This window comes from Nomascus leucogenys, chromosome 14 (assembly GCF_006542625.1).
Source record: "Nomascus leucogenys isolate Asia chromosome 14, Asia_NLE_v1, whole genome shotgun sequence".
Classification (NCBI taxonomy): Eukaryota; Metazoa; Chordata; class Mammalia; order Primates; family Hylobatidae; genus Nomascus; species Nomascus leucogenys.
This window is the reverse complement of record NC_044394.1, coordinates 39,882,861-39,902,040: the sequence shown is the minus strand read 5'-3', so window position 1 is coordinate 39,902,040 and position 19,180 is coordinate 39,882,861. Positions and strand designations below refer to the sequence as shown.

Sequence of the window (19,180 nt, the reverse complement as noted above, 5' to 3'; positions counted from 1 at the left end):
AATTACAATTCTTAATGATTTTTCTCACAACTATGCCCTTCTGTCAGGGTCAGTGTCTCAATTCGTTATCAAAGACCTACTGTGCCAAGCTGGGGCGCTGTATGTGAATGGAGTGGAAATGCTTCAGTCACCTCTGCCGCAGCTTGTGATTCCAGCAGTTCTGATACACGTTCTGTCACATGATAAAAAGAAGCAGCTCGTATAATTCCAACTGGTGTTTCATTTCTGTTCTAATGCTAAATGGTAACGCTTAACAGACTAAAAGCCGTGTGCAGAAGAAAGGGCTGAATGAGTACCACCTCCCCAGGTTCCAGCACAGCGCTCGCTGGAGTCTGAGAAGTAGAGCCCCGGGGTAGGGTGGGCCATCCACTGTTAGGCCAATGTCTCAAGAAAGCCTGACCAGCTGAGCTGCTGCTCTTTTTTGGGGGGGGAGTCTTTTGAGGCTTTTTTTTTTTTTTTTTTTTTTTACAAACTTCGTGATCAACTATTCACTACAATTGAAGTGAAGTGTTACTTTGTCAGAATATTTATTCCTTTGTGTGACATGCTAGATTCCCTGGATGTAGCTGATCATTTTTATTTTGTAAATATTACCTAACTTTACATAAACTATATCATAATAAACTATTTTTGCATCACCCTTTGCATGCTGTGTAATGAGATTTTGTTCAGTTGAGAGACATCTGCAAAATAAGCATGCAGGTCAAAAGTCAAACTGAACAGTAGCCTCCAGCTCTAGAGTGGGTTGATTTCAGTTTCATTACCTCCTTATTTATTTTTTTTTTTTTGAGACAGTCTCTGTTGCCCAGGCTGGAGTGCAGTGGCGGGATCTCGGCTCACTGCAACCTCTGCCTCTGGGGTTCAAGTGATTCTCCTGCCTCAACCTCCCAAGTAGCTGGGACTACAGGGGCGTGCCACCATGTCTGACTAATTTTTTGTATTTTTAGTAGAGACGGGGTTTCACCGTGTTAGCCAGGATGCTGTCCATCTCATGATCCGCCCACTTTGGCTTCTCAAAGTGCTGGGATTACAGGTGTGAGCCACCGTGCCTGGCCTTTTTTTGTTTTTTTTTGTTTTGTTTTTTGTTTTTTGGAGCAGGGTCTCACTCTTGTCACCCAGGTTAGAGTACAATGGCATGATCTTGGTTCACTGCAGCCTCTGCCTCCTAGGCTCAAGTGATTCTCCCACCTCAGCCTCCCAACTAGCTGGGACTACAGGCATGCACCATCACACCCAATTAATTTTGCATTTTTTGTAGAGACGGGGTTTCCCTGTGTGGCCAAGGCTGGTGTCGAACTCCTGGGCTCAAGCAATCCTCCCACCTTTGCCTCCCAAATTGCTGAGATTACAGGCATGAACACAGTGCCAGGGCCTCGTTACCTCCTTTTGAATTACAGTGGAATTTTTTTTTTTTTTTTTTTTTTGAGACAGAGTCTTGCTCTGTTGCCCAGGCTGGAGTGCAGTATCACGATCTCAGCTCACTGCAACCTCCGTCTCCCAAGTTCAAGCGATTCTCGCGCCTTGGCCTCCCAAGTAGCTGGGATTACAGGCATGCGCCACCACACCTGGCTTGTGTGTGTTTAGTAGAGACGGGGTTTCACCATGTTGCCCAGGCTGGTCTCGAACTCCTGACCTCAGGTGATCACCTGCCTTGGCCTCCCAAAGTGCTGGGATTACAGGTGTGAACCACCGCGCCTGGCCAGTTTTCAGCATTTTAGAATTATGGTAGTTCACATAAAAATTTGGATTTTACCTGTTCACACACAAGCCATTGTAAGAAATACTTTACATCCAGAATCTAATTACACTGCCTCAGTTAAAGAAGCCTTCAGGGGCTAAAGAGACAATGAGAATTGCTAATGGTGGTGGTGCTTTTATTAATCAAGGTCCTGTAATTCCCCATCCCTGTCCCTCTTATTAATAGATTTATTTACACTAAAATTTTACTTTTTGCTTAAAAAAGAAACTGCATTTTACATCATGATCCAATATACACACACGCCAACAACCTGAAATTTAACAAAATAATGCACCCTTACTATATATACTTTGATGATTTCGTTCACTTTTAAAAATTCTGATTATGACCCACTAAATAAATTTAAAATAACAAACTGGGATTTTTAGGTTGGGCGCAGTGGCTCATGCCTGTAATCCTAGCACTTTGGGAGGCTGAGGCAGGTGGATCACTTGAAGTCAGGAGTTCAAGACCAGCCTGGCCAACATGGGGAAACCCTTGTCTCTACTAAAAATACAAAAATTAGCCAGGCATGGTGGTGTGCACCTACCTGTAATCCCAGCTACTCAGGAGGCTGAGGCACAAGAATTGCTTGAACCCAGGAGGCGGAGGTTACTGTGAGCCTAGATCGTGCCACTGCACTCCAACCTGGGCAACAGAGCAAGACCCTGTCTCAAAAAAGAAAAACTGGGTTTTTTAAACCATATATTCACAACCTTTAGAATGAAATGGGTGAAATTTGTGGGAATCTAAACTTTTATCCAGATAACATTGAAAAAAAGTTGATTCTACCAATAAATCAATTTAAGAGGCCAGACGTGGTGGCTCACGCCTGTAATCCTACCACTTTGGGAGGCCGAGGCAGGTGGATCGCTTGAGGTCAGGAGTTCGAGACCAGCCTGACCAACATGGTGAAACCCCATCTCTACTAAAAATACAAAAATTAGCTGGGCGTGGCAGTACACACTTGTAATCCCAGCTACTGGGGAGGCTGAGGTGAGAGAATCACTTGAGCATGGGGGGTGGAGGTTGCAGTGACTGAGATCGTGCCACTGCATTCTAGCCTGGACTACAGAGTGAGTGAGACTCTGTCTCAAAAAAACAAAACAAAAAGTCAAGAAATGTATAAAACATAGCCAAAAAAAGTTAAGTACAGACATAAAAAGATACACATTTTCAGTCTGCTATTCCAGTTGTTTAATTTTTTTTTTTTTTTTTTTTTTTTTTTTTTTTTGAGATGGAGTCTCACTGTGTCACCCAGGCAAGAGTGCAGTGGCACGATCTCAGGTCACTGCAAGCTCTGCCTCCCAGGTTCATGCCATTCTCCCGCCTCAGCCTCCTGAGTAGCTGGAACTACAGGCACCCACCACCACACCCGGCTAATTTTTTGTATTTTTAGTAGAGAGGGGTTTCACCGTGTTAGCCAGGATGGTCTCGAGCTCCTGACCTCGTGATCTGCCCACCTCGGCCTCCCAAAGTGCTGGGATTACAGGTGTGAGCCACCATGCCCGGCCATTTAATGATTTTTCAATAATTTTTTGCCCATTAAAAAAAATTATTATAGTCAGATGGTGTCCTGTGGTTTCTGTTTGTTTTTTTGTTCTGTTTTGTTTTTTGTTTGTTTGAGAGAGAGACTCTTCCTCTATCACTGAGGCTGGAGTGCAGTGGCGGGATCTCAGCTCACTGCAGCCTCCGCCACCACCCACCCCCCGGGTTCAAGTGATTCTCCCACCTCAGCCTCCTGAGTAGCTGGGGCTACCGGCCTCCTATGGTTTTAACATACGCTATTTTTGTAAACCTATGTAAATGCAATTTTTAAAATCAGTTGGCATTTGAAAATCCAACACTGTTTCATGACAGCCTGGCGACAGAGCGAGAATCTGTCTCAAAAAGAAATTAAAAAAAAAAAAAAAAGGCCGGGCGCAGTGGCTCACGCCTGTAATCTTAGCACTTTGGGAGGCTGAGGCAGGCAGATCATAAGGTCAGGAGTTCGAGACCAGCCTGGCCAACATGGTGAAACCCTGTCTCTACTAAAAATACAAAAATTAGCCAGGCGTGGTGGCACATGCCTGTAGTCCCAGCTACTTGGGAGGCTGAGGCACAAGAATCGCTTGAACCCAGTAGGCAGAGGTTCCAGTGACCCAAGACTGCATCAGTGCACTCCAGCCTGGGCTATAGAGCTAGACTGTCTCAAACAAACAAAAAAAACAGTATGGTCTTGGCATAAGGATAGACATTGATAAATCAGTGAAACAGAATTGAGAGTTCAAAAAAGGGTTCTTATATTTATGGTCAATTGATTTTGAACAATAATGCCCAGACCATTCAGTGAGGAAACAATAACCTTTTCAACAAATGGTACTGGGACAACTAGATATCCACATGCAAAAGAAAATGAAGTTGGGCCTTCTACCTTGCACCATACACAAAAATTAACTCAAAACGGATCACAGACCTAAGTATGAGTGATAGGAATATAATACACAAGAATGGCCGGGTGCAGTGGCTCACACCTGTAATCCTAGCATTTTGGGAGGCCGAGGCAGGCAGATTACTTGAGGTCAGGAGTTCGAAACCAAGGCTGGCCAACATAGCAAAACCTCGTCTGTACTAAAAATACAAAAATTAGCTGGGCCTGGTGGTGGGCACCTGTAGTCCCAGCAACTTGGGAGGCTGAGGCAGGAGAATAGCTTGAACCTGGACGGTGGAGGTTGCAGTGAGTTGAGATTGCACCACTGCACTCCAGCCTGGGCAACAGAGTGAGACTGTCTCAAAAAGAAAAAAATTACATACACGACAGAAGAAAACATAGGAGCAAATCTTTGTGACCTTGGGTTGGGCAATGGTTTCTTAGCTATGACACCAAAGCACAAGCAACAACTATAAAAATATTAATAGATTATACCAAAATCAAAAGCTTACATGCTGCAAAGAATTCCATCGAGACCTATCAATCACCCAAAGAAGAGAAACATCATTTGCAAATCACTTTTTTTTTTCTTTGAGATAGGGTCTTGCTCTGTTGCCTAGGCTGGAGTGCAGCCTCAATTTCCCAGGCTCAAGCGATCCTCCCACCTCAGCCTCCTGAGTAGCTCAGACTACAGGAGTGTGCCACTATGCCCAGCTAATCTTATTTTTATTTTTTATTTTTGGTAGAGACAAGATCTTGCTATGTTGTCCAAGCTAGTCTCGGACTCCTGAGGTCAAGCTATCCTCCCGCCTCGACCTCCTGAAGTGCTGGGATTACAGGCATCGGCCACTGTCCCCAGCTTGCAAATTGTGTATCTGTGAAGGGATTCTTATATACAAAGAGCTCTTAAAACTCAGCAATAAAAAGACAACCCAAACAAATGGGCAAAGGATTTGAATAGACATTTCTTCAAAGATGACATACAAATAGCCAGTAAGCTCATGAAAAGACATTCATCATCTTTAGACATTAGAAATGCAAGTCAAAACCACAATGAGATACCACACCCACTAGAAGGGCTATGATCAGAAAGTTAGATCATGCCATATGTTGGCAAGGATGTGGAGGAAAAGGAACCCTCATTCACTGCTGGTGGGAATATAAAATGATACTTCCATTTTGGAAAAAGTCTAGCAGTTTCTCAAATGATTAGTGTTATATGACCCAATAATTTCACTCCTAGGTGTATACTAAAGAAATGAAAACATGTCTGTGCAAACACTTGTACACAAATGTTTATAGCAGCATTATTCATAACAGCCAAAAGGTAGAAATAACCCAAATTCCCACCAACGAATGAATGGGCAAACAAAATGTGTTATCCATACAATGGAAACTTAGCCAAACTAAGAAATGAGGTGCTGAAACATGCTGCAGCACAGATTCCCTTGAAGCATGACACGAGGTGAAGACGGCAGAGACAAAAGGCTGCAGAGAGGATTCCATTTCTATGAAATGCCCAGAGTAGGCAAATCTATGAGACAAAGTAGACTAGTGATTGCCAGGAGCTGGAGGGTAGTAGGGAATGGGGAGTGACTGCTACTGGAACAGTGTTTCTTTTTGGGGTGATGGTTACACAACTTTGTTAATATACTAAAACCCACTACTGAATTTCATGCTTTTAATGTGCAGATTTTATGGTATGTGAATCTTGATCAAGTGTGTTTTTAAAAACTGGGTTGGATCCTGGCAGCTCCCATCAGTGCTGATCGCAGCCAGCAGCCTGAGGCCTTTAGTGACGCCTTTCTTCAGCATCTGCAGACAGCGAAAAGCAGAGCTGCAGGTTGAAGGCTCAGAGTAATGGAGAGAGCCCTAAAATGAGTAAGAATAGGTGCGGGCAGGGCCTGAGTGGTCACTAGAAAAGAGAAAGCGGAGTTGGGACCACCACATACATCCACCTCATGCCTTATTCTGAAATTTGAGTGTGAGAATACATATCGACACATAAGCGTCGGCTGTGGTCTTGAAGAGTCATGTGGAAACCCATCACCTTAAGATTTTTTTTTTTTTTTTTTTTTTTTGAGACGAAGTCTCGCTCTGTCGCCCAGGCTGGAGTGCAGTGGTGCAATCTTGGCTCACTGCAAGCTGGGCTTCCCGGGTTCACGCCATTCTCCTGCCTCAGCTTCCCGAGTAGCTGGGACTACAAGCGCCCGCCACCACGCCCGGCTAATTTTTTTTTTTTAGTAGAGACAGGGTTTCACCGTTTTGGCCAGGACGGTCTCGATCTCCTGACCTCGTGATCTGCCCGCCTCGGCCTCCCAAAGTGCTGGGATTACAGGCGTGAGCCACCGTGCCCGGCCACCCTAAGATTTTGAGTGTAAGGATCTTCATGATGAAATTTCTGAAAATGGTCCATTCTTAGCTTCAATTTCTGAGGCTGGAGAAGAATCCTCTAGTAGCCATACTGTAGCAGCTGCCCTGAGTCAGCACCTCCACTTGGACCCAAAGTAGGATGTCTCTCATGCATGTCGCTCCCAGCGACACCAGATGGGATCTGCCCAGGGCTGCCTCTGCTGCTCTAAAGTCATCTCCATGGTTCTTTGGGCTTCATCTTTAAAGGAGTCAAGTGACTGAGACTATCCCAGACAACTCTGCAGCTAGTGAAACTAGAGTACAACTAAGAACATTTTCAGACCTCCAGTGTGGATGACCTGGGCATAATCTCACAAACTGATGGGACTGCAAGGATTGTAAACTGAAATTGACATGAATATACTCTGTTGGATCAGACTAAAAAAAAAAATTGGGCCAGGCACAGTGGCTCACACTGGTAATCCCAGCACTTTGGGAGGCCGAGGCGGGCAGATTATGAGGTTAGGAGTTCGAGACCAGCCTGGCCAATATAGTGAGACCCCGTCCCTACTAAAAATACAAAAATTAGCCGGGCATAGTGGTGGACGCCTGTAATCCCAGCTACTCAGGAGGCTGAGGCAGGATAATCACTGGAACCCGAGAGGCGGAGGTTGCCGTGAGCTGAGATAGCACCACTGCACTCCAGCCTGCGCGACAGAGAGAGACTCTGTCTCAAAAAAAAAAAAAAATTGTGGGTTGCTTTAAAAACCTATAGAACAGGCTGGGCGCGGTGGCTCACGCCTGTAATCCCAGCACTTTGGGAGGCCGAGGCAGGCAGATCACCTGAGGTCGGGAGTTCAAGACAAGCCTGGCCAACGTGGCGAAACCCCGTCTCTACTAAAAGTACAAAAAAAAAAAAAAAAAAATTAGCTGGACTTGGTGGTGGCACATGCCTGTAATCCCAGCTACTCAGGAGGCTGAGGCAGGAGAATCGCTTGAACCCGGGAGGCGGAGGTTGCAGTGAGCCAAGATTGCACCATTACACTCCAGCCTGGGGGACAGGAGCGAAAACTCCGTCTCAAAAGAAAACAAAAACTCTATAGAACCAACATAGTGCTTTAAAATATGGCATCGTTGCATTGGTTCATTCCAACAACCTAAGAATATTCTATGAGTGCAGGAAATCAACATGGCACATGGATACATATGTAACAAACCTGCACATTGTGCACATGTACCCTAAAACCCTAAAGTATAATTAAAAAAAAAAAAAAAAAAAAAAAAAACCAAAAAAAAAAAAAATGAATTAAAAAAAAAAAAAAAAAAACCTAGGAATATTCAACAGTGTGGGCAGACTGTTAAGGGCATATGGTACTATCCGAATTTTTTGTTTGTTTTGAGACAGTCAAGCTCTGTCAGCCAGGCTGGAGTGCAGTGGTGTGAGCTTGGCTCACTGCAGCCCCCACCTCCCGGGTTCAAGCAATTCTCCTTTCTCAGCCTCCCGAGTAGCTGGGATTACAGGTACACACCACCACACCCAGCTAATTTTTGTATTTTTAGTAGAGATGGAGTTTTGCCATGTTGCCCAAGCCGATCTTTTTTTTTTTTTTGAGACAGAGTCTTGCTCTGTCTCCCAGCCTGGAATGCAGTGGCGCGATCTCGGCTCACTGCAAGCTGGGCCTCCCGGGTTCACACCATCCTCCTGCCTCAGCCTCCGGGGCAGCTGGGACTACAGGCGCCGGCCACCACACCCGGCTAATTTTTTGTATTTTTAGTAGAGACGGGGTTTCACCGTTCTCAGCTGTATCACTGCCCACATAGTTAAACACATTGAATCCAAACCACTAAGCTGATGAGAGCCCCTCCCAGGAGAAGAGGGCAATTAGAGTGGAATCTTCCTAGAGCCTCTTTTGTGACTGCTGAGCCTACCTGGCGAATTTATTACTTCTTTTAAAGTTTCTCTCTGGGAGGAGCCAAGACAATCTTGTAGGCAAAAGGAGGCTTCAGATGACACACACACTACACAAACCCCTCCCCAGCCCTCATCTTCAGCGAACCCCTGCCTTCTAGCATCACTCACCTCAGGTGTTGGAGCAGAGGCCGGCCTGCAGTTCTAGGGTCTCCTGGGCATGCCTGCCTGTTACTGGCACAGCAATCTTTATGTGTGGGCCAAGGATCTTCTATACTTCTATACTTTTAATAATGGTCTTCCAAGATCGGGTGTCTGATGAGCAGGCACACCCAGCACAGTTTCAACAAGCAATTTATCCCCTAGTGTGCAGGCTCCTCCTTCCTTACAGGCTCAGTACTATGGAGTCACAATCTTCCCAGACATTGCTTATTGGTTGTTAGGCGGGGGCTTTAGGTGTTTTTTTTTTTTTTTAGGGTTGTCTTGCTGCATTTTGTTACAGCCCACAGTGCATTGCAATCTTAGTCCGCTTAAGGGCTCTTCAAGTATTTGACCTATGACCTAAGTAGCTAGGCCGGCTGGTAGGAACAAAGCGAGCTATTTTGCAGGCCAGTAAACTTTCATTTTAAACTTTTTTGGTTCGGATGAGGACAACTAAGGAAGGGGGAAGGGGGCAGAGGGGGAAGCCGACAAGGCATCGGCTAGCCTGAGGGGCCTAGTACATCCCGTTTCTTCCATAGTTTGCTGACCGAAGCCGATTCAAGGCACTTTGTCTTAAAAATGGACCATTGTATACCTTATTTCCTTCACCCAAATAACAGCTTAAAGTTTTACTCCTCTTTGAGTCGCCTGTTCTTTGACCAACAGTTTCTAAATAGCTGTATACTGCCCCCCAAAAAAGTTATATTTAACAAAGAGTAGCCCCTATTTGAATGATTTCGCAGCAAGCTAAGGCAAAGACACGCAGCGCTCACATGCCAGAATAAGAACATGTTTATTCAGATGTGCCAGAAGTCCAGGGTCATGCGGCTTCGCATTTAGGAGATGCTTTACAAGCTCTCCCATTTTCTTTTCAGAACATACACTGTGGGAATTCACAAACTAAAACAATTTCTGGTGACTTCCAATCTGTATACTTTACAGCTTCAATTGAATTTTTTTAAAAGTTAACTTCCAAGCTGGCTTGCCTAACCCTGTGAGTCAAAGGTAACCCTAAAAAGGAAAAACACACAGCACTGTAGGGTCTCTGGGTGGTAATGTCAGCGTGGGCTGGGGAGGTGAGACTAAGCATGTGGCTAGCAGACCACAGGATGGGCCCTGGAGCTCATCATACAGAAATATGACAAGATGGTGAAGTCACTTCTTCAGATGTCATTGGAGCTATCTGTATATGACATACACATTATAAACAAATAACCTGGAACATTTCACAGTGTACACCTGTTCTACCTGGGAATGCAAACCCTGAGCTGCAAATAAGAACACAGATGTGGGAGACACCACGGCCTGAAGCTGCTCTCTTCCCTCCTCTCCTCTCCTCCAGTCCCGTGATGGGTTATGCTGAGCCCGCAATGTGCACGCACTAACTCCACAGGTGTTAAAGGTAAAGTCACTTCCAAACACACAACAACATTACCTTAAACATTAGGCCGTTAAAAGTTAAAAGCCCAGCCGGGTGTGGCAGCTCACACCTGTAATCCCAGCATTTAGGGAGGCGGAAGTGGGTGGATCACTTGAGGTCAGGAGTTTGAGACCAGCCTAACCAACATGGTGAAACCCTGTCTCTACTAAAAATACCAAAAAAAAAATTAGCCAGGTGTTGTGGCAGGCACCTGTAATCCCAGCTACTCGGGAGGCTGAGGCAGGAGAATCGCTTGAACCCAGGAGGCAGAGGATGCAGTGAGCCGAGGTTGCGCCACCGTACTCCAGCCTGGGCCACAGAGTGAGACTCCATCTCAAAAAAAAAAAAAAACCAACAAGTTAAAAGTCCAACATGGAAATAGAAACAGCTGCTGGCCATCAATCCTGACAGACCACGGCACTTACTACCCAAGGACAGGCTGCTGCAGAGCTTGGCACTGGTGTGTATACTGGTTTTAAAGAGCAATTATGCAAGGAAGCAAGGGAACAGCCAGCCTTTGGTGTCAATGACGCTCACGGGGTTGCCCCAAAGGCTGCTTTTGCCACCTGCACCGCACACTCACATCTTCCCTTCCTCCTGACTTCCATTTCCTTTCCCTACTCTGAGGACCGAGCCCTGACAGGGGCAGACTGTGAGGGACAAGGAGACTGTCGGCCCCAACCAACCCCAGTCGTGCCACATGGAGAGAGGGACGAACTCTCAGGGAGATGCTGAAAGGGCCCACGTCAGCCAAAGCAGAAGGGGCTTTTCTAGAATCAGGGAAGGGAATGGGATCGACCTGGTAGAGGCACTGTGCCTTTTCTGTGCTGTGGCAGAAGCTTCGATTCCAAACCAAGATACGGACCACACTCCTGAAAACACCCTGTGGCAGGTCGTGACTGAAGTTATTTTGGCAAAGGGGCAAAAAAAAAAGGTCTGGTCCGAAATAACTGACCTGAAGTAACAGAAATTTCCCTTTCCTAACCTTCTTTAGTTCAATTTAGTATTCTAATAGACGAAACTTTAACGATTTTTTTCTAGTGCTGAGGTCTCCCTTCCTCAGAATGCACAGCAGCCCACAGGGAGGGCTCAGCCCCATTGTTGGTTAGGTTTGGTTTTGGCTGGAGGTGCCGAAAGTTCTGTGCCATGAAAGCAATCTCCCTCCAGCTCTGGAGACAGGCGGGGCACAGCTTCAGTGACTTTTCCTTTTTTGTGGGAAAAAGATATACTTTGTAGGGTTAAACTCTTCCCAGAGGTGCTCAAATTCTTCCAGAAAAAGCCGCACGTACTCGTCGTCCTCCGTGATGAGAACATTCTCCCTGTTGTTCTGGATGGCTTGTGTGGTCCAGTTGAGTGAGCCAGTGATGAGCACCCTCTTGTCCACAATGGCAAACTTGTGATGCATGTAGCCCAGGTCTTGATCATGCCGGACCTGGATCCCTGCAGAAAGGACAAGGTGATTTCATTCCATGCAGGAGTCCCGCCTCCAGTGTGGACTGTTCCTGGGGCTACTGGCTTTACTATATGTTTCCAGTTTGGCGGGCCAGGAAAGCCCGCCACGCTTTCACAGAGTGGTGGCGGCTACGCTCCCAGGAGGGACGCTGAGAACCACAGAGAGGACATCACACACGGGGCCAGAGCATCACACACAGGCTATGGGGGACTGGGCAGGCCGTGGTCTGGGTGAGACCTCCGAGTCTATGCCAGCCAGTATGTCCCTTCAGGGTTACTGGTTGCTGCCAAGGCTGTCACTAACCCAGTCAGAGGTGACCAGGGCAAAGACAGCGTGTGAGCCTTCAGGTTCTGACTCTTCCACGGCTAAGGCTGAGAGCCGTGCCCACTCTGCCCAGAGAGGCCCTGGTGTCTGGGAGCAGAGCCCAATTTGCTGGCACAACCTCGGCCACCAAGGCAGGAAGGGCCCTAACTAACAATGCACAAATGAATTCTCCTCTTCCGCAACCCCCTGCTTCCTTCACCAAAGAACCGGGCATCCCGGCCTCTGCTCTTCCCAGCTTTCAAATTCCTCTTGGGAAGGGCCTGTGTCTGTCTCTCCTGGAATAACACTGCCTCACTCACGACCTGCTCAAGGAATGAGGCCGTCAGAAATGGGGCTTAAAAGAAGTTTTAAACAGGCTGCCATGAAACACAGTTGCCAGATTTTCCAAATCAAAATACAGGACATTCAAGTTAAATGGAATTTCAGATAGAGAGTAATCTTTGAAGGGAAGTGTGTCCCATGGAGTACTGGAGACATATCCTAAAAATCACTCCCTGTGCATGGAACTCATTTAATTGTGCCCCCTGAATTGGGCCTGGCAGGATGAAGACGCGGTGGCTTCCTTACCTCGGCGAGCCAGCCCTTCTCACACTCTGGCCACTCCTCCAGCACGTCCTGTCGGCACAGCCCTCCAAACACATTCCTCCACACGGTGGGCAATCTAAAACCCCACCATTGCCGACACCTCCTGCCTCCGCTGGGATTCACTGCCCACCTCCCCGTCCCCTCCCTGCGGCCTGCCACCTCTGGCCACAGAGGACTTCCTGCCGTTCCTCACAAGTAAGTCAGTCTGTGACCCAGGGCGTCTGTGCTGCTGCCCCTTCCAGCCGCATGCCTCTCCCTCTGGACAGTCCACTCGTGTCAGCAAGGTCCCTGCCCTGAGTGTCACTGCCCCTGGGCAGCTGACCTGGCCCACGCCACTTCCTCCCACACCACTGCCTCCTTACCCTGCTTTATGAAGTTTTCTTAAAACTTCATAAATTTAGGGCCCTTAATTTTTTAACTTCATTAATTTAGGGCCCTTCGTAAATTTAGGGCCATAAATTTAGGGCCCTTCTTAGTGCCCTAAATGAAATATTCGTGACTTAGCTGGCATCTCCGTGGGAACCTGGCCTTGTGCCCTTGTGCTCTAGGATGTTCCAGCTCCTCACAAATACTGGCACAGAGGGGACATTCCTTGAACAGATGAATGCCACTGGACAGCCTCAAAGTCAGCGAGGACGCTGGGAGGCCATCGAGGGGATCCTATGGGACCTTGGTCTAGGGGCCCTTGAAGGGTCTTCACCAACCTCAGCTTCTACCACTCTAAAAGCAACTCAAACAGAACTGTACTGTGCACGCCTGGAGGTTCCCAAACCTCCCGTTAAAATGACCAACACATGGGAGGACAGCTCTTGTGGCTGCCCCAAAGAGGAGGAGACATCCTCAATATGAAAACCACGTGCCCCACTCTGCTCCCACATGGCGTGCAACATGCCCCACACCACCCAGAGCAGGGAGGGACCCTGGCTGACTCTGGAGAGGCTGCTCTGAGGCCCAAGTCAACAAGAGGCTATGGCTGTGCAGAAGGAACAGCGCGGCGGTGACCACTGCCCAGCCTGGACAATTCCCAGGGCTCCACACGTCTCTCGGTCACTGCGACAACCATAATTACCAGATCCAACGGTTGCACGTGCAGGCGTGACTTTCTGGGTGCCAGAGTGATGGAGACAGAGAGAGGCCCAAGAGTCTGTGGGTGCAAATACACAAAAGGCAAGAGCAGGCTGGGCCGCCGAACTGGGCCAGGATGGGCTGAGAATCCTCAGGTGGGACAAGAATCCCAATTATTCACATTTCCTGGTCCCTTCTGTCCCCACCCCATGAGAGAGGGGTCCCCGCCAGAGAGAGATGTGTTCCCCTCCTTTCGCAGCTGGGAAAACAACCGAACGTCCTGGCGCTGCTTTCTAGAACATATGTTTAGGTCTCCCAGAGCCCGGTGGCCTGAGATTCACTCGGCAGCAGGTGGCCGCCTCTCCCCAGAGCCCTTCTAGTCTGGAGGTCCAAGCACAACCCTGGCGTCCAGCTCTCCGGCCAGCAGGATCCAGGTTACCAGAGGCCGTCCGGGGGTCTCCGGCAGCCTGTGGGAGGGCGGGCCCGAGCTGCAGCAGTCACGAAAACTCCGCTGGCGGCGCCCAAGGAGTTGCTAGGGGAGCCTGCTCCGCCTCTAACCCGGCACACCCAGGCCCACCTGCTTCCAGCATGCCGGGACAGGTCACTTAGAGAACCGCCCCCACCGCGGAGGCACCGACGGCCCGGCTCGCTTATGCCCGCGCAGCCGGCTAGACCTTCTGTGGGGGCTCTGCTTTCTCCGCGTTACACCACCCCGACCCCACAAGGCCACGAGGAAAGTAAATGAGGCCTCAGCCCGTCCCCAGACCCCCTCCCCTAAGTGTCCACCTTTGCCTAGGACCCCGCGTGGGTCAATCCGCCTGGACCCCGCCGGGCCTACCTGCCTTGCGCAGCAGGCCGATTTGCGAGCCGTTGAGGGCCATGTAGTCGCAGTCGGTGACGACCCGCACTCGCACCCCACGCTGGTGCAGCAACTGCACGGCGCGGCCCAGCTGCGGGCTGGAGAATGCGAACAGGCAGAGCTCCAGGCTGGCGCGGGCGGCCAGCAGGGCACGCAGCAGGCGGCTTAGCGCGCTCTCGCCGTGGGGCAGGCCACACGGGCAGCCCTCGGGGAGCCCGGTCAGCGCCGCGCCCGGAGCCCGCAGCAGGGCCTCGGTACAGGTCACCTGAGACGGGAAGAACAGCACCTCCAGCCGTGGCCGCCGCCGCCTGGACCGCAGCCAGCGCAGCACCCAGGGCAGCGCCTCCAGAGCCAGAGCCAGGCCCACAGCCGCCGCGGCCGCCACCTGCCAACGCAACAGCCCCATGCCGCCGCTGACCCGGGCCCCAGGGCCACTCCGCCGCAGCCGAACCTGCGCGCCCCCAGCCCGGGACCGCCAGGCCACGCCCCCGTCACGTGCCGTCAACGGCCACGTACCAGGCCACGCCCCCGTCACGCCCCACCAACGGCCACCTGCAAGGTCACGCCCTCAGCCCCCGAGGGCCACGCACTAGGCCGCGCCATTCCCCCACAACAGTCACGCACCAAGCTGAACCCACCCCTCCCACCGGCCCGCCCCCAGACTTCACCGGGTGACCACGCCTCCCTCCACGCGCCAGGCCACGCCCCCCGCCATAGGGCCCCTAACGCCAGGCCGCGCCGCCCATTTTCCTTCCAGCCAGGCGCCCGGCACGCCCTCCAGGTTCCACCTCCCACCACGTGCCAAGCCGCGTCCCCAAGCCCGCGCCACCAGGCAGCACCTGCACAGCCGCGGGCCACGGGCCCTAGCACACCTGTCACCTGCCCAGGCCAGAGACCGCTCTCCGCCCTAGAAGTCACAGCAACCCTGGCTTTCCTCGCATGGAGCACAGCAGAGCTGCTCGGGAAATGTGGGGTCACACCTTCACTGTCTTCTCGGGAGCAGCTAGGCTGGGCTGGGGAATGTCCTGGGAACACAGATAATCAGGGAATCAACACAGCTGGAGGCAGCATTGGAAGCCAGCGTACTGGAGGCGGTGGCGGGAGTGGGGATGCCCAAGCCCAGAGCTAGGCCCCTAAAGGGTTTTTCCCAGCCCAACAGGATCTCCGGCGTTGTTGGAAGGCCTGCCCTGCTTTAAGCATAAGCAGAGGAAGAGACTAAGGCACTGGGCCGGGGGCATAGGGAAACGGGTCAATGTGGTGTTCTGGGCTGGATCCTGGAACAGAAAGAAGGCATTCACGGAAAAACTGGTGAGAGCCAAAGTCTGGAGCTTAATCGCATTGTACCAGTGTCAGTTTCTTAGCTTTGACAAATGTATGAAAGGAATGTAAAAGGTTAACAAAGGAAGCTGCGTGGGGGTAAGTGGACCTCTCTATCTTCGAAACCTTTCTGTAAATCAAATTATTCTAAATTAAAAATTTATTAAAATATTAAACTTGCACCTTCCATATGATCCATCTATCCCACTCCGAGGAGAAAGGACGGGATCCATTAACACAAGCACGTGTCCTGGCAGGCTTATGTGCCTAGAACAACCCAAACAGGCGTCAGCAGGTAAATAGGTAAATAAGCTTTTGTATATCTATACAAGGGAATGCTATTTAGCAATAAAATAGAATGAAGTGGCCTGGCACGGTGGCTCATGCCTGTTATCCCAGAACTTTGGGAGGCTGAGGCAGGAGGATAGCTTGAGTTCAGGAATTCGAAACCAGCCTGGCCAACATGGTGAAACACTGTCTCTACCAAAAAATACAAAAATTAGCTGAGTGTGGTGGCATGTGCCTGTAATCCCAGCTACTCAGGAGGCTGAGGTGGGAGAATCGCTTGAGCTCTGGAGACTAAGGTTGCAGTGAGCCAAGATCATGCCATTGCACTCCAGCCTGGGTGACACAGCAAGACCCTGTCCCCTCCCCCCCAAAAAAACAGTACTCATATATGCTGCAACGTGGATGAATTTCATTAATACTGAGTGAGAAAAGCCAGACAAAAAGAGTACATACTCTATGATTCCATTTACATAAAATTCTAGAAAATGCAAACTAGACTGAGGGAAAGCAGACCAGTGTAGCCTGGAGGCCAACAAAGCCACAAGGAAGTGGAGTGATGGATGTGTGTTTATCAGCTTGACTGTGGTGGTTTCATGGGTATACACATATGTCAAATTGTATGGTGTAAATAACTAAAATGTATGTCAGTGATTACGTCAATAAAATTCTTTTTTTTTTTTTTGAGATGGAGTCTCGCTCTGTCGCCCAGGCTGGAGTGCAGTGGCACGATCTCAGCTCACTGCAACCTTCACCTCCTGGGTTCAAGCAATTCTCCTGCCTCAGCCTCCCAAGTAGCTGGGACTACAAGTGCACACCACTACACCGGCTAAATTTTTTTTTGTATTTTTAGTAGAGACGGGGTTTCATCGTGTTAGCCAGGATGGTCTCGATCTCCTGACCTCGTGATCCGCCTGCCTCGGCCTCCCAAAATGCTGGAATTACAGGCGTGAGCCACCGTGCCTGGCGAATAAAATAACAAAGAAAAAGAGCACTTGAGTTTAGTGCTGGCTCCCAGGCTTCCTAGCTGTATGGTCTAGGGCAAGTTGATTCATCTCTTCTGAGCTTCACTTTCCTCATCTAAAACGATAATGAGAGGAGGGACTTGGAGTTGTGGAAGTATAAAGAAGGACTGAAATCCCTCCAGAGAGGGATAAACAGAAATAAAACTGGGGGAAAACAGTTTTCAAAAACAGCCACTTCAGGGCTGGAAATCTACCAAAGGCAGACAACAAAATGAGAAGGTTTATTTGATTTTTATTTATTTTTTGTCTTCCAGTGTCTATTTTTAACTTTGTGAGTATATAGAAGGTATATATATTTATCGGGTACATGAGATATTTTGGTACAGACATGCAATTTGTAATAATCACATCAGGGTAAACGGGATATCCATCACCTTAAGCATTTATCCTTTTTCGTGTTACAACATTTAGTTATTAGTTAATTAATTTATTTTTTATTTTATTTATTTTTTTTTGAGACGGAGTCTTGCTCTGTCGCCCAGGCTGGAGTGCAGTGGCACAATCTCCGCTCACTGCAAGCTCTGCCTCCCAGGTTCACGCCATTCTCCTGCCTCAGCCTCCCAAGTAGCTGGGACTACAGGTGCCCACCACCACGCCCGGCTAATTTTTCGTATTTTTAGTAGAGACGGGGTTTCATCGTGTTAGCCAGGATGGTCTCGATCTCCTGACCTCGTGATCCGCCCGCCTTGGCCTCCCAAAGTGCTGGGATTACAGGCATGAGCCACCGCACCCGGCCTAGTTTTTTATTTATTTATTTATTTTTCAGATGGAATCTTGCTCTGTCAGCAGTGACATGATCTCGGCTCACTGCAACCTCCGTCTGCCAGATTCAAGCGATTCTCCTGCCTCAGCCTCCAGAGTAGCTGGGATTACAGGCACCCACCACCACGCCCAGCTAATTTTTGTATGTTTAGTGGAGACGGTTTCACCATGTTGGCCAGGCTGGTCTCGAACACCTCACCTCAGGTGATCCACCCGTCTTGGCCTCCCAAAGTGCTGGGATTACAGGTGTGAGCCACCGTGCCTGGCCATTTGTGTTTTTTATTTTTTGAGACAGAGTCTCGCTCTGTTGCCCAGACAGGAGTGCCATGGGGCCATCTCAGCTCACTTCAACCTCCACCTCCCTGATTCAAGCGATTCTGCCTCAGCCTCCTGAGCAGCTGGGATTACAGGCACCTGACACTACACCCAGCTAATTTTTGTACTTTTAGTAGAGATGGGGTTTCACCATGTTGGCCAGGCTGGTCTCGAACACCTGACCTCAGGTGATCTGCCCGCCTTGGCCTCCCAAAATGCTGGGATTACAGGTGTGAGCCACAGTGCCTGGCTATAACAACCATTTTAATATATGTATGTGTATGTAACTGATAACATCATGTCGTGTACCTTAAATATACACTATTTTTTAGAAGGTTATACAAACTATATTATCAGATAAGGGGTTAATTTCCAAAATATATAAGAGCTCAAGTGATTCTCCTGCCTCAGCCTCTTGAGTAGCTGGGACTACAGGCGTATACGACCAGCCTGGCTAATTTTTTTTTTTTTTTTTTTTTGTATTTTTAGTAGAGACGGGGTTTCACCATGTTGGCCAGGCTGGTATCAAACTCCTGGCCTCAGGTGATCCTCCTGCCTCGGCCTCCCAAAGTGCTGGGATTACAGGCGTGAGCCACCTTGCCCAGCCCTGAATGTAAGTATCTTGAATGTAAAATCAGGAAACCCTTGACTGCCTTCAAACACATGGGGAAGGTTCAAAATCTGGAACTTGCTTTCTGTCTCTTCCACTTGGTGTGAAAAGCTACAAAATCAGGAACCCCTATTCCCTCACAAAGACAGCAGAGTCTGGCCTGGTCTTGGGCTGGCATAGGTTCAGTTCAGCCTCCTGCTCTTCTGCACTCATGACAGATAGGAAAAATCTTCAAGAACTGCATGCCCGTGGGGAGAAAAAGCCCATAGCTGCCTAGAAACACCAGTCAGCAGCTGGGTGTGGTGGCTCACCCCTCTAATTCCAGCACTTTGGGAGGCCGAGGCGGGCGGATCACGAGGTCAGGAGTTCGAGACCAGTCTGGCCAACATGGTGAAACCCCGTCTCTACTAAAAATATAAAAATTAGCCGGGTGTGGTGGCATGTACCTGTAATGCCAGTTACTCAGGAGGCTGAGGCAGGAGAATTGCTTGAACCAGGAGTCAGAGCTTCAGTGGGCCGAGATCACACCACTGTACTACAGCCTGGCAAC

The 19,180-nt window shown here is 49.1% G+C and overlaps 1 protein-coding gene across 1 annotated transcript; it reads right to left on the bottom strand.

Moving 5' to 3' along the window:
• Nucleotides 1–10,305: 10,305 nt before the first annotated feature.
• PLD6 (phospholipase D family member 6) lies at nucleotides 10,306–14,918 on the bottom strand. Its single transcript, XM_004093024.3, has 2 exons — nucleotides 14,296–14,918; nucleotides 10,306–11,470 (listed from the first exon to the last, which is right to left on the bottom strand). The coding sequence occupies exons 1-2, from the start codon at nucleotides 14,720–14,722 to the stop codon at nucleotides 11,223–11,225; spliced, it is 675 nt and encodes a 224-aa protein (XP_004093072.2). The 5' UTR covers nucleotides 14,723–14,918; the 3' UTR covers nucleotides 10,306–11,222.
• Nucleotides 14,919–19,180: the final 4,262 nt, after the last annotated feature.